This window comes from Penicillium verhagenii (genome assembly GCF_028828195.1).
Source record: "Penicillium verhagenii strain IBT 33310 chromosome Unknown utg000005l_segment0_segment0, whole genome shotgun sequence".
Taxonomy (NCBI): Eukaryota; Fungi; Ascomycota; class Eurotiomycetes; order Eurotiales; family Aspergillaceae; genus Penicillium; species Penicillium verhagenii.
In genome coordinates this window covers 1,526,444-1,547,806 of record NW_026643169.1, presented here as the reverse complement: position 1 = coordinate 1,547,806, position 21,363 = coordinate 1,526,444, and the positions used below count along the sequence as shown (strand labels likewise).

The following is a 21,363-nucleotide window of genomic DNA, read 5'->3' as shown; positions in this document are numbered from 1 at the left end:
GTAGGTAAATCTTAAGCATCCATGCATTTAAAGCCCGACTACTCCCGAGAAGAAAAGAAGAAGATCAAGTTATTTGACCCTGGAAATAAGCACACAGATCCCTTAACGCCACCACCAGAATAAACATAAGCCCTTGATCTTGGCCAACTTGGCCCTTGACCAAGCTTGACCCTTGACGCTTGGCTCTGCCTAGCCACAACGTCATCTGGATCTGTTTAATACCGAGCTAAGACTGTGCGGAGAAGCCGTCGAAGATGATCAGAGCCAAAAACTCAAGTATCAGGGAGGATAGGCGAGAGGAACTAGTAAGTTGCCACAAACGGCCCGTTGAAGGAAGAAGCTTTAGAAGTCAGAGCTAAGGCTCTTTGGAGGTTAGTTCCCAGACTGAGTTGTACGCTGGGGGAGAATTAACTTAGTCTTGGAGTAAAGCGGCGACTAGCCCCACCAAGTACTTTGAAGTAAAGTGCCTAACAGTGGGTAAATGCTTTCAAAGGGGTTTCAAGTTGAGGATACTCAAATGTTGGAAATGGTTTCGGTTTGGAGTTGATAGATTAGAGGATCGATCCGAACTTGTACTATACAAGGTACTACGACGCCCAAACGTGGCTTGAATGGCCCCAGGAACCTTGTAATATGGCATCTTCCAAGGTGGAAGATATTCAAAACACAGGTTCCGTATACTTGAATGGTTCAATTTATCGACATTCCAAATGTCAAATCGTTCCAAGCTTCCAGATAACACTATATTCTTAAAGTTCATCATACATGCGCGACGGAAATCCAGGAGCACTGTTGCCCGATCGAACGGGCAAAATATAGCTGATATCTTACAACGTAGAGTCCATATCCATGTTACTGTATGAGGGTTGAACCGGGAAAATCTGTTGGAACCAATATTTAATAGGTGCTGGCATGAGCATGTAAGCCTAGCCATGTAGTCAGCCTCAAGTTTTTGGCCCTTTTCTTCGAGGTTCCGTTGGTTGGTATAAAGCTGCATCGCAATGATGAATTGACTTCTATATCGGCCGGATCTTCAAATGCAACACTTGAGTACAAAATTGTCTCTCCAAGCTTGGGAGTAGATCGATCTGATTCTATAACAAATCCTCTTCATGACCCACTTGGGATCATTTCGAGAACAAATCGATGGTCTAAAACCATGTACCTATGTGGGTACTTGGACCATCAGGTACAGGAAGTTAAGAGATAGGTGGGTCAGATCGCGATCGCCAGGTATGCTCTTATTGTTGATTCTGGGGTATATGATAAGTGGTCTGCGGCTTAAAAACAGAGAAATTAGCATTTTCAACCTGACAAAATCATCAGAAATGAAGCTCATCATCTCATGTCTCCATAACTCCGCGGTGCTTTTGGTTGAGGGGGCTGTGCAGTGTTTTGTCTGTGCGGTCGCAAAGAAGACCGACCACTGCAACATTCGACGATATAAAAGCTCACCGATATAGGGAGGGATTTGTAATAGTCGGGCTCTTATACAGAATGCACTATGACGAAGTTGAATGTCCAACAGAAATATTAAAACAGGGCCAAAGGGGCAAAAAAGGGTAAAAACAAAACAAGTGGAAGTTTTGAAGTTCGAAAAGCTGTGGGGGCCGTGATCCCCGGTCACCTGGTCTCCCCGCAAGTGAACTCCAGGTTTCGTTTTTCCTCCGGGGTTAAGAAATCATTCTGGTAATGGCCTAATCTCCCCCCACACATGCGCCTGCTACGCCCGGCATGCGCTCTAGAACTGGCTGGTAGGTTTCACCTACTCTATCTGCTGCATCTCACTAACGCCACATAGTTTGACATGCCGAACTCGAAAGCTCAAATGTACCCCATCCCTTCGCGCCGCCCTGACCTTTCCCTTCCCCGACTAACTGAATTGCAGGCGACGAACAAAAGCCCAAATGCTCACAGTGTCGCAAAGGTGGTCGAGAATGTCGACCCAGCGAAGGTATCGTCTTTCGCCATCAACAAAACGCGTCTATGAACAATGAAAATGCAGCGTCGCCCGAAGGCCGTGGCAACCTTAATGGCTTCTATTCGTACAAAAACACTTTCGATAAAGACAGTGTCTGGTTGGATGTTCCAAAGCATGGTATGATTGGAAGAAAAAAAAGAATCAAGTCAGAGAAGGATATTTTGTTGATCGATTTCAGTCGTTTTCGTTGACAACTCCGACCCGTACGCCGATGACATGGAGACCTCGCTAGCCGAATCCAGTGCCATGGCCTTGGCCCAGTCGCGCAACCAACGATGGGGCAGTGGATCAAGGGCAAGCGATGTTGAACAGCATGGTCTGGAGGCCTTGTCGGCAGTTGCAAGCCACGATCGCTTTCCCTATTCCCCCTTGGACCACCCATCCGTCTCAGACAGCGTTTCCTACCCTTCCCCGAGCCGATCGCGAGGCAGTGCCATGCCCCCTCCTACATCCCCATCCATTTCCTTATCGGCCAGCAGTAATAACACCAACACCAACATCAACTTCCTCCTCAACCCATCCCATTCCTTGTCGCCATCGATCGACTCCACATCCCTTCACCCCGATCACAGAAGCGCTTCGCTCCCATCGAGACCTGCTATATCCCGAGTGCCAATCGATCATCAATTAGAAAACAATGCCGAAACCGACTTTGAGGCGGCTTTCCTCCTGCGTCATTATTCAGAAGGACCCGGACTTTGGTATGGAATTACCCTCGAATCCCTTGGATAAAGTCCATTCCGTTAACCTTCTCTAGGATGGACCTGTTTGACTTGGGCACATATTTCGCATCTTATGTTCCAGTCCGAGCAATATCAAATCCGCTTCTCAAATACGCCGCTTGTGCATATGCTGCAAAACAATTAGGTCGCGTCAAGGGTGCCAAAGCGAAGATGGGTGGCGTCTGCTCGCGACAGGCTGCTATGGAAATGTGGGCTGGCAAAGATGACGACTTCACCTGGCATGGAGCCAAATATTATGAAAAGGCCATCCAGCTGCTCATGAAAGAGCTACAACCAGATGCAGAAGGCCCCCCACCGTTGAGCACTCCGGAAGCTTTTGGACAATGGCAAGCTGCTGAACTGTGTGAAGATGCACAGAGCTCTCGTAAACGCCGCAGGCGGATGTCAAATAGCCGGTTGTCGCGTGGTGTTCACTCTGATGAGGTACTGGCAGCAACGGCTATCTTGTCAGTATACGAATTCCTAGATGCAACAGGTCCAGCATGGAATCGCCATTTGAGTGGTGTAAAATCGCTGCTTGATGTAGCTGAAGTTGGGATCATGCCCCTGGAGTCGCGATCATCAGATGGAGACAGTCCATATCGGACAATGAGGAAGTCTGCCCTCTCAAAAGCTCGCAAGGCTGCATTTTGGAATTTTGCGCGACAGGACTACCTAGCTGCATGTGAGTCAAATATGGTTAATGCTTCATTGAACCCCGCTGACGATCACAGTCATCAACGAGTGCCACACAAGACTGAATACTGAAGATCTGGTGCTTTGGACTGAAGCTGGTGTGCGACTTGACCAGATGGGATTCGTGCGCCCGAGCAATACGGCACTCATAGGATACGCCGATGGAGAAGAGTTCATGAAAGAGGATCTCATCTGTAATGCCCTTGTTTGGATCCTGTCAAAGATTGTCAATTTCATTAGTTCCGGAGACAACCTGGGCATGAACGACAGCAGCTCTGTCGACAGTGGGCCACTTGGGGTTTCACAGCAGGCTCTGCTCGAGCGGTGGTATAGACTCGAGGCTGAGTTAGATGCTTGGTATAAGGGCCTGCCAGATACCTTTGGAGCGTCGGCGAGAGTTCAGCCCTCCCGGCTATCACATTGCTACTCACCTGAGGAAGCCAGTGATCTCGTCACTTTGCAAGAAGTATGGCATAGTATTCCCATGTGCGCCTCAAGCATGCAGCATTACCACATGGCCCGTATCCTGCTCTTGATCAATAAGCCGCATGAATCCACTAGTCGGCGAAGCACCATCACTCTGCGACTTCAGTCCTATCGATCTATCGAGGCGGAGATTGGCTATCACAGCCGGGAGATTGTCGGGATCGGCCTCTGTCGTCCAGATGGTGGTGTTCGCATCAACTCATTGCAACCACTCTTCGTCAGCGGTCAGTGTCTGACTGATCCGCGGGAACGTCGAGTCAATATTCGGCTGCTGCGAGCTATCGAAGCTGATTTGGGCTGGGCCACCGAGTACCGAGTCCAGCAGCTACTCAAAGAATGGAGCTGGGACGAGAGCTTTCTTCGACCGGCGGGGACTTGAAAGGCGTGCATTGCATTGACCTAACCGATACCCATCTCTGCCCCCTGTCGCATTTGCGATTCAAGGCGTAGCCATCCGAGACCATTGAACGATATGGCAACCACATTAAAAATCCCGTCTCGGAATGTCCACCGTCAACTCGACTCCTTGCCTGCGACAGACCCAACATCGTTTCGGTCTTTTTGGACCGACCGGAGTTAGTTTGTAGCGCGGGGACTACAGGGATCGTGACCGACCTGAAGAAAATCCCCGTTCATGCAGGGTCACAGGGTCGCAGAGCCGAGCAAACAGGCCGATATGACCATAATTTTACCTATATACATACCCCTGAGGCGGAGGTCATTTCAGAAGCCCTCATAATCATATAATAAGAAGAGAATAAGATTGTAACAAGTGAGAATTTTTCTTCCCAGATTCGAGTATTGCAGTAGTGCTCGGAGAAGTTTCCTTGTACACCAACGTTGCATCATTTTCCGCATCTTTCTCGGCAGGTTTGATCCAACTTAGCGAAAATCATACGTCATTGTTGAGCTTAGCTCTCAAGGTAGTAACTAAGTTGTTAAGTAAAGCGCCAAAAAAGAAACCCACTATTAACCTTTATTTCTTATTGCCAGATTTAAACGGATTCTGTTCTCTCAAGCTTCCCCCCTACCGATCCAGAGTAAAAAAAAAAATCCACATCTCCACCTGGAAGGTTTACCGAACGGCCTCTCTCCGCATTCTGCACTAATCTGACTTCTGCCAAGATACAGCTCGAAAATAGCCCGGGATGCCATTAACAGGTAAGCCGAGTTATTGTGAAGTCGCAGAGGTAGTGCTCGGGTTGATCTTAATCTTTGATCTTAATATTCGTGGTCTAGATTTGAATTAGACTCGGCAAGGAGCAAGTACCTGAATGACGCTAGCTAGACTGGTAGCTTCACATGGTAAAAGTCACAGTTGGCAAGGTCTGGTCTTTTGAGTGCCTACTACTACATACTAGGTGGCCAACCTTAAATGCCTTGAAATGTTAAAGTATGCACATGTATACCTATGCTTAAAATATATATGTATAGCCACCCTTGTAACTGTATTCACTTGGAATAAAAAGTACATAGTATGCTACCTACCTTGACTGTGATGGCCAACTTCCAGCTTGCATTTTTTCCCTTTCATTTCCCGAATAAAAATCACTTTTTTGGAGTGAATCATGCTACGAGTTACAGGGAGTACAATCACAGAACTTAAACGAGAACAGGGCCGTGGACGAACCTGTAAGAAAAGAGTGCCTCTACACAGTTCCTCGAACCAATACAATCCCGCGTTAGCTGCACCCCAGAATCCGCCCAGCACTGACCTACCCGTCGTATTTCCAGATCACCCCAATCCAGCCCCAAGCAGAGACACTTATCACATCCATCACGAAATCGATAAATAGACAATATCCCACGCGGAAAGTCGCGCAATTCGTATCGCAAACAGGGAACAAGGAACAAACAAGGCGCAGCAGACCGTATATGAAGACGCGAACGGGGGGCGGAGCACGATGCTCTGCCCGGATTGGCAGATACGGTTAGTATATGCAAACCATGATTATCGCATCGCGAGACTGTTATTCGTTTGGCTATAGCTGCGGTGCAGGTAGCCGCCGCAGAAAAGAAATGAAAGCAATCCCACGATCAGCATCAGCATCAGCACCAGCATCGGGATCGCCGAGTCGCGGGGACGTGCTGAACCTGGTTATAATGGTGGGGGTGGCGGTTGTGCATGGATGACAGATGAATCTTGCCCTGAATGGTGAGCTTGGCAGGGGAGATGGAAGCAGCTGAGAGGCTGGAAAGGATTCGAGTGCAGCGTGGGCAGTACTATGCTACTGGGATGGTGCATTTGAAGGATATTCCAAAGTGACCCGTGACCAGCGACCAGTCTCATTTGGAATGACCGAGGACGATAATTGGTTCCACGGTTCGTGGATAAGCTGTGGGATGATCGAAGCGGCTTGGTGAAAGGAATTCCCCCCTCCAATCCATGGATCGTATTTCACATTTGCCCCTGGCTGTCAAGAAGCGCAAATGGAAGGCACGGGCCTGGAAGTGATCCTCGGGGAATTGCAAGATGGGGGTTTTCCAGATGATCGACGAGATAGATGGAGGTTGTTGGACCTAGAACGAGACAGGGCTGGACTGATCGAGTGTCATGCGTGGGTAGTCAGCCGGGGATTGAGCAGTAAAAGGAGCGGGTGAGACATTATTGGTTGTATGTACAACGAATGTCGGGGTCGATCACGGTGGCCAGGGAATTGGGTGCGGTGATTGGAGGATTTGGCGCGATTGGGGCCAGCGAAAGAGGACTAGGGTGGGATTGTGTACAAGGAGGAGAAATGATTTTGCGAATCAGAAGGTCGGGACTGGGGGTGAGCGCAACGGGTAAGTAGAGGAAAAGTTAAGGATACGGTTACCTATCAAGATTCAAGAATATAGGTCTTTTTCTCTCTTCTTCATTTTGGACATGGGTGTTTTTTTTTCCCCAGAACTATTATTACATCTGTTTTATACGTTTTTTTAATTAAATCTGAAAATCATAACTCCGTATCCGTTTAGATTCAAGAAAAACCGATTGGCAGTGGAACTTGGTGGATATTACACCGATACGAAATGATTACGGGTAAACATGTATCATGATGTATGCAAGACCCAGGTGACGGACTAACTCGACTTGGCAGTAAGCAACCCCTGGATCTAGAATTGACGCGACGACACTAGACCCCAGTGGCTTGGAACTAAACAATTGCTATTATGTCGAATTTAGGGCGAGGTCAATGGGTCTGGGTCTGAATGGGTCTAAATGGGTCTAAATGGGGTCGGAATATGGGATCTGGCTAAAAATTTAAGATGAGATAGTAAGACTAGAAAGTAATATACGGAGTATAAGAGTAAGACTTGCATGAAATGAGATAGAAAGAGAACATAGGCAAGTCAAGCTTCCCCCTGAGTTCTCAAATGTTAACTCAAATTTACCCGAACGTGGTCAAAACGTGGTTCTTGAGCATGATCAACATGAACTAAGCCCATTGTACCATGGGTTTATCTAGCGTAAATTCTGAGCTTGGGGATTTTCCAGAATGTTACTGTGTACGGGAGTAGAACTGCAGTAAAACGCAAAGGTCAACTGGTAGTACGTACCAATACCCTGTCACGGCTGTGTCGCACCAAGAATTCCTGTACTTTTTTTCTTGGTTGTATTTTCCTGTATTTCTCTATTTTGCCCCTTACTAGTATTCCTCCTTATTTCCCCCATTCTTGACTATTTACACTATTTACACTAATTGTAATTTTTTTTTTCTTACTGTTGGATTCAAGCCACCAACAAGGGTCACCATAGAGTTCAAGGGACCCGTGTGTACCCCCTCAGTCCAATAACGGCACTTTGCCCACCCGGGCTCGTGTGCTTGGAAAAGAACGGGCCTATGGCCCATTGTCCCCATTGAAATTTCAGACCCACCTTTGTACTTGACTTTCCCCTCGAGACAGAGAGAGAGGGGCCCACTTCCATTTGGCTTGGTTTTCCTTTTCTTTTTTAGTATGTATATCGAGGTGGTGCCCACTTTGAACTTTCCTCAATTCGTGTACTTCCCCAGAACACTCCTTCAACTGCGGCGAAGTCGCGGTCTCTCGCGCTGGCGCGTTGATTTCCTCAAGGCCCTAATGCCGAACTGGGCCTAACGACTTTCTTCAATATGGTGGACTTGACCGGATACTGCCCAGGCAGCTTCTTGCAGGAGAGCCTATTTCCCACGGTTGGTGGTTGTATGTACCCTCTTTCCTCTCCAATCGCACCTTAAATATGATCTGAATCTAAACTCTTGCCCTAGTCATCGATGGACGCTACTGTGAAGACATTGCTCTTACCGCAAATGAGACGATATCATGCTGCCTACCATGCCCTCTCGCCAATTGGCGATATGCCGATAGTTAGTCATACCCCAGACTTTTTGTAAATCTAGGTCAATTATTCTAACAACTACTTGATAGACATTGCGCAACGAGTCGAAGTTGCTAGTTGGATCAGTGTCGCCATTCTACCTCTCTGTGTCTTTATTCTGATCTCATACGCTGTCCTTGCACCCAAATGGACCAATCGTCATTACGCGAGTATATGCTTTACTCTGGGTATCTGCTGCATGGAGGTCAGTTTGAATACGCATATCGTATATGATTCGATAAAGAAAATCATGCTAACGGATCAATCAGATTGCATTCATTGTCCCCCTCGGCGCCAAACCCAACCAATGTTACAATGATATCACACCTAATGATATGTACTCCGATATTGCATGTGCCTTTTCTGGTTCATTATTACTATTTGGCGGTTGGATGGTCGTTATATGGAGTATGCATACCAAAAAAAAAGAAGAAGAAAAAAGATTGATCAGAACTACCGCTAACAGCCGACAGGTTTCATTCGGACGATCGCGTTCCACGTGCAAGTATGCTGGGAAGTTGTATTGGGGCCAAAATTCATGTGGGGGGCCTTCGCGGGTGGATTTGGTATACCTGCCATCGGACTCGCCATCATGCTAAAGTTGACGGGAGTGTCTTACCGATTCGGTGACATCTGCCATATCAACATCGACAATGGACTAAAGGATTACTGGATTCCGATCATGACCTTCTCATCCGCCGCCTTAGTGCTTCAGGTATCGACCATGGCCTACTGCATGCACATCTACCTGCGCTCATTATTCGACAAATCCGCCTCAAGCTCAGAGAACAACTCGGGTCTACCCACCTACTCCTCCAGCATCCGAACGGTCTCCGCCCGCCAGGCCTGGCGTCGTCTCCAACGCGTCCTCCAGCTCCAATGGCGCGGAGTCGCACTAGTGCTCATCATCCTCGGCAACGTCATCTTCTTCGCAGTCGTCTTCATCGATCTAGACCGAGAAGTCAACCCCACGCCATCCAACATCAAGAAAGCCGCGCCCTGGCTCCTCTGCCTAGCCTCAGGCGAAAGCAGAGAGAAATGCCAAAGCCACGCCGCAAACATGGGACCCAACAAAGCCACCTTACTCGCCATGGTCTACCTCCTCTCGCTAGTGGGATTCTGGAACTTCATCCTCTTTGCGCGACCACTCATGTTCGCCGGCTGGATGGACCTCTTCCGTCGCGGTTTCGCACGACGTCACGAGTTCATTTCGGTGGACGCTAGTGATCGCTACGCTAGCAAGGAAGGATTCGAGATGCTGACCACCACCGCCAAGACCCCGGAGCCTTACACATACAATATGCGATCGCCCAGCCCCGCCCGCATGGCCGGTCGAAGTCGGAGCCCGGTGGCTAGCCCCAGCCCGACCTTTGATCGAAACGTACATTTCGGCCAGGAGGCGCAGTACGTACCTCCTACCACGAGTTTCTCGGGTCCTCGTGCCCCTGGGTCGGCGCACACTAGTCGCGATTGGGATCCTTCAACAACATTTGCAAGGAGTAATTAATGCATGATAGCCGTTGGGGCCCAAAATTTTCGCGACTAGAGTTTGGAGTTAGTTCTCAAAGGGGGAAAGAGGGTTCTAAGGGCCGCGGGGCTAAAAAAAAAAATTAGGGCCAAGCGAAGGGCTTTTTTTTTTCTGGTTTTTTTCATCTTTCTCTTTTTCCGCCCCTTTGGTGTTACAACGCTACTGGAACTCAAGAAAAAAAGGTCATGGATTTGTTTTCGCCTTTCCTCTCCATTGGCTCCCCTTTCTTTTTCTTTTTTTCCCTTCTCTTTCCTGGCCTCTACCGTTCTAATGATCATGACCGTTGTTTTGAAGTGTATTATCATGTACCAGTTTATACATAATCAAAAATACCCATACCAAACCAAATCCCCAATTGCTCGATCCAAGTTCAAACACGGCATCTGGTCCCACAAGTGGATTCCAGATTCGTCAACCTCAGATCAAGATAGAGATAGACAAAATCTAGCAACCTTGGAAGCACAGGTAAATACTGCAGTAACATTGCACAACACCCAAAACATTGAAACCTTGGACTCCGTTCCTCCTCCGTAAGTGCCCCCCCCCCCCCCCCCAAAAAACCTCAACTCTGGAACTGAAACAAACCATGGAGACCTCCCCACCAATCTAGAACATGCAAAACCTCGTAATAAACCCCACTTCCCATGTTCCTTTCGAAACAGACTCGAGCCGACCATCCCAAACAAGTTAAACCGCCCGTTCCTGCATATTTCCCGGCCTCGTCACCGGAACATACCTTACGCATGCGCACTAGTTCCGCCACCATGTGATAAGCGATGCAGGGAAAATTCTCCTATTGATCGGCGATTGTTGGGGTGGGGACCTCTGGGTGCAAAGGTTGGTACCGTATGCCTTTTTGGCACGTTCCGTCAACTTATGGGATATTGTGGCAACTTGTCTATTTCCGTAGTGTGTCTAGTTGCTGGTTTTGGTTAGGCACGGGTGTTGGGAAAAGGGGGATACAAGGTTGAGGTTTATTAGATCAATGGGATTGTTATATTAATTGCTTTGCGACGGGCGATGAATGCCGAGCAGATTCAATTGGATTGTCGGCATTGTCTACATGTATACATGATGCACTCTAAGGTTGTTCATTGTTCAATGTTTCATTGAAATGTTTAGTACTTAGTGACTTGAATGTATACTGGCATCTCATACTATTGGCGTATGCATGTGCCCAGGTGTGTGTGGTAAAGTGCCAAGTGAGTCAAAAGGGGTTAGGGACAGCACTAACCTTGGAAACACTCGAGGGCTGCTTCTTCCAAACTTCAAGGATCTCCCCGCATTTCCACCTCAGCTCACCGTGGTTGAAGCAAACTCTAGTCACGCGAACCATCGAAAGCGCTGATCCGCGGCCCAGGCTTGCCGAACCCCCAAAAACCAAACATTGAGCGGGGAAGAGGGGTCCAAAGGAACATCGTAGCAACGTGTCAAAAGTAAAGGATTTAATCTATATCATCGGCATTCAGGGATTTCCACATGGCAGGCCGATCCCGCGGCATTGGGTTATACCTACTAGTATGGATTCATGTGGAGTTGTAGAGTTACAATGCTCTACCCCGCGAAATCAATGAGGCATTTCTGGGGTTGGAGGGAAATCGCCCCGTATACCACCGTAACCATAAGATCTCGAGAAAATTGTGGAGACAAGCTACAATCAGTGGCAAGGACGGCGTTGACTTGCCATTCTTGAATTTTGCATTTGATTTTCCTATTCGACTCCTCTCAAAACCCAGATTCTAAGCTTTTACCGGCACGCGCCGAGGGACATGTGATTTCTTTAACTGAAAAATGGGCAACTCTAAAACTTCCTGGTAACTTCAGGACTACTACTAGTAGTATGCTTATAACTTTGAGTCTAGTGCGTATGGAACCTTTACAAAACATTCCATTCTTCTATCCTACCATGTAATGACAGTACGCTTTACTCAAAGTTTACTCAAAGTTCAAGCTAGAACAAGCCGGATTCGATGCAACCCTTCCAACCTATCACCATCGCACCGCATCACTCAGGGCTTTCCTTTCCAAGCCTTACTCAGAAATGCGTCAATGGATGTAAACTCGTAGTCCGGTAACAACCGATTCCACGCGTCAGAGACATGCAGTGCATTGGCGTTTGTGCCCAGCAGAATCCCGGTAAGGATGAACCTCCCCACAGCTTCGAGATTACCTTGAGGAATAGAGGGGTGATTCAGAGCCGGCATCCACGAAGTTTGCCATTCACCGCTCACAAAATCTTCTTCCTTGACCTTGTCAACGGTAAAAGGTTTGCCACCTAAATGCAGGATAGTTAGATCCGGATTTATATTATCTTCACATCTTATCTTGTTGGGGCACCTGGGATACGGAGCGCATACCGCGGACTTTCTCTCCGAGAGCAATCAATTCACCAATCGTCAAGTCGTTTCCTCGGATACCACCATCAACAGGCCATTCGCCTTCAAATTCGATGGCGCGGGCTACGACATTGGCAAGATCCTCCACTGCAGTCATCGTGAGGCGCGCGTTCTCACCTCCATCCACAGAAATCACCCGGCGGTTTTGAAAGTCCCAGGGAATTTCGACAAGCTGGAGGTGTTTGGCCGACGGGTAAGGGTTGGTCAGATAGTTGATGAAGTATCCAGGTTGGAATAGGGTGTACTCGAGAACCTATAATATATCGACGGACATACAGTTAGTCTCTGTGAGCTTGTGGTTGTGCAGAAAGAGAATATATCGTTTCAAACCTTTTTATCTTTGTTGATGTCCTTGAGATACTGGCGGATGGTTTCTTTATACGCATACCAGCTCATGTGTGCCGTGCTGGCCGAGGCCCATTCACTGGGTGCAAAGCGCTTGACACCGGCTTGGATCGCAGCGTCGATAAGATTCTTCTGTATCGGGCTGGCGATATCTTGCTCCGTCACAAAGGAGAGTACCGTATTCACTCCCTGGAGGGCTTCAGCCAACAGATTGACATCGGTATAGTCTGTCTTGACCCAGGTGACACCTTGGATGGCTTCATCAGCTGGAGCGTCCTATATTGGCGAATTAGTTGGAACCAAGTATACAGTTTAGCGTTGCAAATGAAAGGGATAGATTTGGAATGCAAACTTTTCTGGATAGAAGCAAGAGCTCATGCTTGTTAGTTGAAAGGAGGACATCGATGACTTCCTGTCCAACACCTGGTAGGTAGGAGTTAGCCCTGGAAATGTACATTTGGGACTGGAGAGGAGACTTACTGCTGGAGCCTCCAGCAACTGCAATCTTGACCATTTTGCTTGGGCTCAAGGGTACCTGATTATTAGGTATATATAAAAGTTTGATGTGTTTGATCGTGGAATATGAAATGAAATGTCCGAATAGAACTGAATGATGATGGGTTTTGAGCGTGTCATGATTGACGCTTTATATATGCATGCATTTGGTTCTCAAGTCTCCGAGTCTTCGGTCGAAAGATAAAAAACAAGTTTGAAATACGTTTGCTTTTGAAAATTTATCAGCAAGAGAACATGTTAGAAATCAAAGTCGAGAGCGATGGATCGCGTTACCATGCTCGGATATTGAGAATATGCATCATTCGGGAGCTGTTCGACCGCCGAGCTCGGGCGTAGCTTGGCCGCCTTAGGTAGCACGCCACCGACCAATTCAATTCCGACCGAGATAGCTCGGTAATGTTGTCTTGAATCCCCATCACTTCATCTCCACATCAATAAGTCAAGTGTGGTCTCAACTGTCAAGCCTATTAAGGACGACCTCTGTCGGCAACTGAAAAATGTCCGAAGGGCCCCAAGATGCTTGCCCCGAGGCCAAGCGGAGAAAAGTCCGTAAAGGCACCCAAAGCTGTTGGGAGTGCAAGCGAAGGAAAGTCCGATGCATCGCGTCGCCCGAAAACACTAGCTGCAATAACTGTCGAAGACGAGGCACTGCTTGTATCAGCCAGGAGCTCCCAGATACTCCAGGACCGCGTGTTGGTGATCAGATCGACTCTCGGCTCGGTCGGGTGGAGGAGCTTATCGAAATCCTAGCTCATAATTCAGCATCCAACTTAGCACAAAGATGCACGACCGAAAATAGTATATCTCATCAGACTTTGACATCACATGAATATGAGAAAAGGGCCCAGCAAAGATCGCTACCGCCAACAAGCCTTACACCTGTACGCGTCTTTTTTTTTTTTTTTGTTGTCGATTTCTCAGCTATGTATATGATCAAGTACTGACATCTCAAAGAATCCTCAGGATGAAAGCAATAATACTCAACAAGAACCTTTATCGGGTGCTTCTCGGGCTTGGGAAAGAAGATGCTTTGGCAAATACGAGGAAGTGACTCGGCAACTAATCGCGGCATGGCCCAAGCAGGATGATCTTGATTTCATCTGTACACTTCCAGGTGGCCCTGCAATGCGTCTGACGGACGGAATACTACAATCATGCTCTAATACCCCAGGACGCTTGCAATCGCTCAAAGAAATACTCCAACTACCTCCATCAGGCTCGCATCCGGTTCTAATTGCTCGTAAGCTTTTCATGCTTGGAACATTCCTCCACGGAGTTTCCCCATCGAAGATGCAAGAACTAGGGAGTCGCGGAGCACTTTACAATGATATAAGGTCTCGAGTTATCGACACGGCCATCAGGCTCGTAACTACAAACGACGAGCTCACTTGCTCTGTCGAGGGAATCGACTGCATCATGATGGAGTCTCTATACCACAACCACGTCGGGAATCTCCATCGGGCGTGGATGGCAGTGCACCGGGCTATCGCAGTGGCACAGATGATGGCCATACACCGTGGTCTCGAGTCCCCGTCTCTGAAGTTCATCGAACCTGCAACCCGGGCAGCTTTCAACGAAGGCCAGATCTGCTTTCGCTTAGTCCAGATGGATCGGTACCTCTCCCTTATGCTCGGTCTACCACCAACATCCCTTGAAGCCACTTTTGCTACGCCCGAGGCCTTGGCGGGATGCAATCCCACGGAGCGTCTGGAACGCATCCACTGTGTAGTTGCTGAGAATATTCAGCGACGAACCGAGGCCGACCTGGGTGATTTCACAAAGATTCACCAAGACGACAAGCTTTTACAAGATGCGGCCGCCGATATGCCGGCTCAGTGGTGGCTCACACCTACTTTTGTACCCAGTAACAATGACGCCGAGCTACTCGGCGACACCGTCCGCCTCATGAATCAGTTCTCACATTACCACCTGCTAATCCGACTACATTTACCCTATATGCTGCGCACTTCAGCCAACCACCGATGCGACCATAGCAGAGTCACAGCACTCAATGCCAGCCGAGAGATTCTGTCCCGATATCTAGCCTTCCGCAATTCATGCCCTGTCCACTTCTACTGCCGCGGCGACGAGTGTCTCGCTTTTATTGCCATAGTTGTCCTGTGTGTCGCCCATATGAACTCGCGCTCGCGCAAGCAGTTTCCGCAACCCTCCGAGCCTCGCGAAACTGATACCGTTTTTAATTTCCTCGCGCACAGTCGGCCTAGCGACCGCGCCATGATGGAGCGCACGACGGAAATCATGACATCTACTGCCAGCCGTGGTCTTGATGGGATCACGTCCAGACTTGCACAAATTATCCACCATCTGCTTGCCATCGAGGAAAACTGCGCCAGTGGGACCTTATACAGTACAAGCGCCTCTAAGGGCAGCGAGAGGGAACTCGAATTCTTCGGCAAATTAACAGACGATGGCAAGGCTCTCCACATCTATATTCCCTACTTTGGAAGAATCAACTTTGAACGTCGAGCTATCCCTGCCTCTGATAGAGCCGAGAAAAGCTGTGGAGAGCCATCGCTACCGAGCTCAGGCTGTCAATTTGCGGATCAAAGTGAAAATAATTTCGACATCACCAACCAACCACTGACAGGGATGCCGCAGTTTGAACAGTTACCATCTCCCAAATCTAATGTATCCCCGGAGATAAATGGCGACTTTCTACGTGATCAAGTATATGAGCCAATGGACCCTTCTTGGGTGGATGATTGGGATCTACAGGGGATCGACATAGGTCTTTTTGACGGTCTCTTTCGAGGGACAGATATTTTCAATCTAGATGAACAGACATGGGGGTAGCCAGAGACTTTCTTAAATAGAAGAATGACGGCGTCTAATAATAACAAGAGGTTCAGTGAGTCTTGAATGTTACAAATACAACATCATAAGGAAAAGGTTCTTGCATACTACTATACTACGGTTGCACGTTTTAGGAAAATAATCGTACAATACAGATACTAAGTAAACCAAGAGATTATTTTCAAAGGTACATATCAGTAGCTCTTCAATCGCGCCGATCACAATCCTTGCGTCTCTTCACAATCAGGAATACGAGTGTCATGACCAAGAAGGCTGAAGCTCATCTTATTTTTCAATCTCACAAACATGCTCAATTCCTTCCAGTCTTCCCTAAAAATGCCATCACCTCGTATCCACATCCTTCGAAACCCAGATGCCAAGCATAACAGCTAAGACTGAGACAGAGACAGAGACAGAGACCGAGCCTCCCCCCTCCCAGCCCCACCACTCGCACTCGCACTCCCATTCTTAAACCTCAGATTCCTAGGATTAATAAAGCACTCAGAAGGCGAATGATAAACCTGGCGATCATGAAAAGGGCAAAACTGCAGCGTCGTCCTAGCCGCATGAAGACCCCGAAAAGCCCACTGAGCACTGTACAAAATGCGACATTCCTCCGCGACGACAAAGTCGCCAAAGACAGACTCCAGCATGGCAGTGGGGTGAAGGTGCTCATTAACCCCGAGAGCCATTAGCCAGGGGCGAACAGCGGAGCAGGCGGACGCAGCCGAAAGGAATTGCAGGAGGACGATTCCGATTGGAATTGGGAAGGCGATGGAGGCTTGGGCTTGGGAGAGGAGGAATTTCCACTGGCTTACGAAGGCCCGTGGGTTGGAGCCGGTGTAGTAGAGCCTGTTCCATCTGTTGTAGTTTAGGAAGTCGATGTGGAGTCTGGTGCGCGCGGGTGGTTGGGGCTGGGCACTTGTGTCTTGGTCGGGGTTGTCGTGGGGGTTGGAGGGGTATGGGCTGTTTGGGAATGGTGGGGGCCCGGGGCGGAGGGCGGGTTTTGAAGATGACATTTGGAGATGGAGGGTGGTGGTGATGGGGGTGTTAAGGATGTGTGTTGATGGTGAAGGTATCAAGGGTCGAGGTGGAGGTCATGCTCGATGAGGAGGGGCAATTGATTTGGAGGAGAATCTGTTGTTTGAGATTGGTAGAATGTAAGAGAGAGGAAGAGTGGAGGAGTATGTTGCGCACACATTTATGCAGTAGAAAGTTTGCTCGAAGCGCTTCGAGGGAAGGGCACTGAGCATCTATACCTACAAAGTGAATACTTGGATTCAAGGAAATGCTTATAGTGAATTAATACAAATTTGAGTGAATAATGAGAGAAAAGAGAGTGAAGCAGCATGTATTGTACAAAGTTATAATTCAATGAGCTGGTGAATCAAGCAATGGCCCTTACTCCTATGATCTCCAATGCCGTGGCGACTTACAATTTCTTCCACAATTCGTTTCATGCCATGTCATACTCCGTCGTACCACAATCGTATTCAAGGGCACCTCATCTCCCAGTTCATCTTGCGGCTGTGTAACTACCAGCTGAACCTTGGCTTTGCCCACTGACTCGTTTTGAGGTCGAAACGGCGGGACTGTAGATTCAGCTCTGCCCGAGATCTTGACATCTGTCATATTGCCATAAGATCCTCCACCAGGAAGCCTGGACTGAATAATCCCTAATAGCGGGTAAAGTGTTGGCATGCAGGCCGAGATGATGCCACATGAGCACTCAATGATACTCCAGGTGCAGGAATCACCAAGCGTCCAAGGGATATCCGTGGCTTTGAATGCAAAGTCAGTGGCAAAACGATAGGCACTTGTAAATATAACGCTAAATCAAGTCTCAGTCAGCTTTTTGTCTCCATGATTGATAAGATACTGGGGATGGAATCTCGACTTACAAGCAGCCCAGAAGAAGAATCGCAATGACAGAAAGGCGATGGGTGGTGGTCGTCTCCATCTTCCACACGGCTCGCACGGGGAGTATTAGGATGACGAGATCGGTGACGATGTTTGGAATCGAGTTTGCGAAGAACAAGGCATTGGCATCGTCACATGTGCCGGGTAGTGATGCATCCCAGGCCCTTTGGATAGGCGCACATTCAAGAACACTCATGGAAATAACACCAACGATCCAAGTCATGATTACCGCACCCAAGGTAATGGCGGCAACGCGAAATTCTCCGCCAATGAAGACCCGAGTATACATGAGTAGAATGGACATTTTGATCGCGCCGATGGTAAGTGAATAGATACATTCATAGGCCATAGATAACTATGGGGAGTGTTAGCTTGATTCGGTAGGTTTTAAACTAGACCCATCGAATATCCAACCCAAACATACCTGAGCAATTATGATCAGATTTTTTGTCGGCAAAATACTGGCATGCAGACCCATACCATACTGGATCAAGGTCAAATCAAGTCCAGCAAGCACGAATAGAAGAAACTGCACCGATTTAGTTAGATAAAACCTCAAATTAATGACAACATTTAGAATAGAAAAACTGCAGCTTACCAGAGATAACATCATAGCATAGTCATCTACACCAAGACTCTTCCCTCTCAATTTAACCCGAGATAAACAGCGCAAAACAACGAACACTGCGGCCAGCGCAGTCATGGCAATTGTTGTAGCCCGAAACTCCCCCTGTCGACTTTCATGACTGACCGACATGATATGCAAGAAATCGATTCGCTTGAAAAGAGGTAAGGAAAAAGAACCCAAGAATCAAAACATCATCAGCCTAGAAAAAGAGAAATAAAAAAGAATGTATGCAAGAAAAAAACGAGCGAGAAAAAACAAACCACCGAACCAGTTATAAAGAAAAGAAAAAGAATTGCAAACCTGCAGAACCTGCTCTCCAAAGCCCAAGCTCACCGCACCACCACAGCATCGGACGTTGAACCCATTCGACACCCGTAGATCCCACTTTAACCAACCTAGCGTCTTGTCAGAAAGGGTTAATTCCCGAGACTAGGAACAAAATAAGAGAAAGGATAGAAGCCAATCAACGTCCAGCCGTTGCGTTCAGGTGGAGTGATGTGGATCCCAAGGGAACAGCCGTTGGCTCCGGACATTGCGCGTGGAGACAAAATTTTCGCCGCTAGAGGTTTTGTTGTTTGGGCTCTAGAACAATCTTGATTCGTTTTCGTACGGATAGGACCGACGGGTTGATAGGAGCGACACTGGTGTTTCACTCCACTTGGCCTTGGTGTGGATGTATTTCTTCAGGTTCTCGGTGGAATTAGCCAAATGATACTCGGTACTCGAATCTCAACGGGTTTGACGGAGAAGGGGATAGGGGGATGTGGGGCTATCACGGTTTTTCTGTCAGTTGAAAAAGAAAAAAAAATTTGCCCCTTTAAAGCAGGTTTGCCAGTTTCGATCTTGGCATCGATCGCTATTAATGTGGCCGAGGGTCAAAGAAGGGGAAATTGAACATTTTCAAGTTTGAAGAGTGAGGTGGAGTCAGTGGGAAAGTCTGGAATGAGCATACTAGGTGAATTGGAAGCCACGATGATCGGGTTTTTGGTCGTTTCAGATAGAAATCTTGAGTGGCTCTCCCGCAGATATTTAGAACCTGTTCATCTTCAATGTTGACGTTTATAAAAGCTTGTTCAACCCAATCTACCGATTTTTAATATAAATTAATATATTATCGTTTCTCAGATATTCTTTTGAGATCTAGGAACGAATACGAGACTTGTCTACTCAAGTGCTGGTTGTGGTACAAGTCATTATTTGGAAGTAAACAATCGGTTCATACCTAAACAAAAGTTGAATTTGAAGACAAAAATTAGGGGGAAAAAGCTTCAAGCACAAAAATTTGAAGGTTCAAAGAGAAAGAAAACATTTTGAGGACCCATGACCTAGCTTTCATTTCAAATCATAGCAAAATCGAATTAGATGTGATACACGCAGTGGTAATATGGATATGGTAATGTCAGTAGCACTCGCTTCATGGGTCTTGTCGTTTAATCCTCCAGAAATCATAACAAAATTGAAGTAGATGTGAAACATGGTAATATGGATGTGGTGATATCAGTAGCACTCGCTTCTTGGGTTTTGTCGCTAAATCCTCCAGTAGAGAGGCCTCAGCACCCCATCAACATTCGACTCCACATGGTACTTCACGGACAGGCAGCTGTTTCAAATACCCTCATTGGGGGTTTGCCACCCAAGTTGGAGGTTTACGAACGTCGTAAACTCGGACACTAGATGGCGGATTCGAGAATTCAGATGTTGTTCTTGCTCTTCCTGACGACGTTTCTCATCTTCCTGTTCCTTCTCACGCCGGATTCTTTCTTGGTTGATCTTTTGTTCCCGCATTCTTTCCGAAAGTTTGTTATTCCAAGCGTGTTGAGCCAACGGACATGTTTTGAAGTGTTCGATGAATTGGTCCTCGGTATAGACTGGGGATTTTGTGCCCCAAGGGGTAGGAGGAGAAATCGGAAGACCTAACAGGAGCTTAGTATCTTTAGAAATGTAGCAGCCCTCACAGCTGATCCCAGTTTGAGCGTGACCGGTTTGATTATCGAGCCAAGGAAAAGATGTTGTCACCATGTGTCGCAGTCGTGCCTGTGCCACACGGGAGGTTTGTACCCCCTGGCGTAAACCGAAATTTGCGTTTGCCTCGGACAGCATAATGTGGGTTCGCATCTCTCGCGTAAAGGAATGATGCCCATCCCAGTAATGTCCCGGCAAGTTTTTCACAATGGACTTCAACTGTGGTGAGGCTTCTGCATGAAACTTCAGATCGAGCCTCTTCAAGCGAGCCACTGAGATTTTCATCAGGAGAGGGAGGCGACCCATATCGATGCAACGAAAACAGCATCTATCAAACGTTGGAAGAAAGAGAAAAGTGCCAAAGTAGCCGCATAGTTGACAGTCCTTCGTGTAGAGTAGTTTAGCAAAGGTAGGGAGCGTGATCCAAGAGGCGGCCTTGGTTTTGAGCATGACATGAAGGGTCTCAATAGCATGCTTGTAGGACACTTCATAGCCACTGGATTTTGTGACGATCTGCTCAGCACGGTGATTGACATGACGAAGGTCGAAAACCGAACGAATATCAAGCAGGGAGATGATATCAAAAAGAATCTCCAGCGGCAGAACTTCAAGAGTTCCAAGAGTAGACGAAGTCGTCTCGGTGGTTCGCAGCAATGAGGCGCGTATCTTCTCAGAGCCGACAGAGTCTGCCCTGGCGACTAATGGAATAAGATCATTGCGAGGAAATGCGGCGTACTTAATGACTTGCTCTTCAGACCCAGGCAGCTCTACAGCTTCTGCTGCGAATGGCTCCATGTCTTGATATGGCACTGACATCGTCGCAGAGCAGTAAAAGAAGAGGATAGAAAGATTTGAGACAGCTGAAAGATGAGAAAGCAAGTTAGCTAAGAAGTTGAACACGCGCAGAAGGATCTTGAAGCGGAAAAGACCGACAAGAAAGAGTGAATATCCTGTGGAGGATGAAGAGTATGTAGCGATTGACAAAAAGAGAACCGAGAAGAAAGAAAGAAGGTTGTGTAAAAGACGAAGA

The 21,363-nt window shown here is 47.6% G+C and overlaps 7 protein-coding genes across 7 annotated transcripts; 3 read left to right on the top strand and 4 right to left on the bottom strand.

Moving 5' to 3' along the window:
• Positions 1–1,714: 1,714 nt before the first annotated feature.
• Positions 1,715–4,264, top strand: N7466_004131 (uncharacterized protein; the record flags this gene model as incomplete). Its single annotated transcript, XM_057163528.1, has 5 exons — positions 1,715–1,754; positions 1,889–2,098; positions 2,160–2,682; positions 2,739–3,388; positions 3,438–4,264. 5 exons carry the CDS (start codon positions 1,715–1,717, stop codon positions 4,262–4,264), a joined length of 2,250 nt encoding a protein of 749 aa, XP_057022209.1.
• Positions 4,265–7,979: 3,715 nt separating this feature from the next.
• gprM lies at positions 7,980–9,731 on the top strand (the record flags this gene model as incomplete). The annotated part of the gene is made up of 5 exons (XM_057163527.1): positions 7,980–8,049; positions 8,115–8,213; positions 8,275–8,429; positions 8,494–8,632; positions 8,698–9,731. 5 exons carry the CDS (start codon positions 7,980–7,982, stop codon positions 9,729–9,731), a joined length of 1,497 nt encoding a protein of 498 aa, XP_057022208.1.
• A 2,030-nt stretch (positions 9,732–11,761) lies between these two features.
• On the bottom strand, positions 11,762–13,007 carry N7466_004129 (uncharacterized protein; the record flags this gene model as incomplete). Its single annotated transcript, XM_057163526.1, has 5 exons — positions 11,762–12,027; positions 12,110–12,401; positions 12,479–12,769; positions 12,846–12,916; positions 12,974–13,007. 5 exons carry the CDS (start codon positions 13,005–13,007, stop codon positions 11,762–11,764), a joined length of 954 nt encoding a protein of 317 aa, XP_057022207.1.
• A 499-nt stretch (positions 13,008–13,506) lies between these two features.
• N7466_004128 (uncharacterized protein) lies at positions 13,507–15,823 on the top strand (the record flags this gene model as incomplete). The annotated part of the gene is made up of 2 exons (XM_057163525.1): positions 13,507–13,890; positions 13,964–15,823. 2 exons carry the CDS (start codon positions 13,507–13,509, stop codon positions 15,821–15,823), a joined length of 2,244 nt encoding a protein of 747 aa, XP_057022206.1.
• Positions 15,824–16,212: 389 nt separating this feature from the next.
• N7466_004127 (uncharacterized protein) lies at positions 16,213–16,842 on the bottom strand (the record flags this gene model as incomplete). Its single annotated transcript, XM_057163524.1, has 1 exon — positions 16,213–16,842. The coding sequence occupies one exon, from the start codon at positions 16,840–16,842 to the stop codon at positions 16,213–16,215; it is 630 nt and encodes a 209-aa protein (XP_057022205.1).
• A 31-nt stretch (positions 16,843–16,873) lies between these two features.
• On the bottom strand, positions 16,874–18,500 carry N7466_004126 (uncharacterized protein; the record flags this gene model as incomplete). The annotated part of the gene is made up of 5 exons (XM_057163523.1): positions 16,874–16,960; positions 17,306–17,654; positions 17,725–18,098; positions 18,168–18,272; positions 18,342–18,500. 5 exons carry the CDS (start codon positions 18,498–18,500, stop codon positions 16,874–16,876), a joined length of 1,074 nt encoding a protein of 357 aa, XP_057022204.1.
• Positions 18,501–19,976: 1,476 nt separating this feature from the next.
• N7466_004125 (uncharacterized protein) lies at positions 19,977–21,128 on the bottom strand (the record flags this gene model as incomplete). Its single annotated transcript, XM_057163522.1, has 1 exon — positions 19,977–21,128. One exon carries the CDS (start codon positions 21,126–21,128, stop codon positions 19,977–19,979), a length of 1,152 nt encoding a protein of 383 aa, XP_057022203.1.
• Positions 21,129–21,363: the final 235 nt, after the last annotated feature.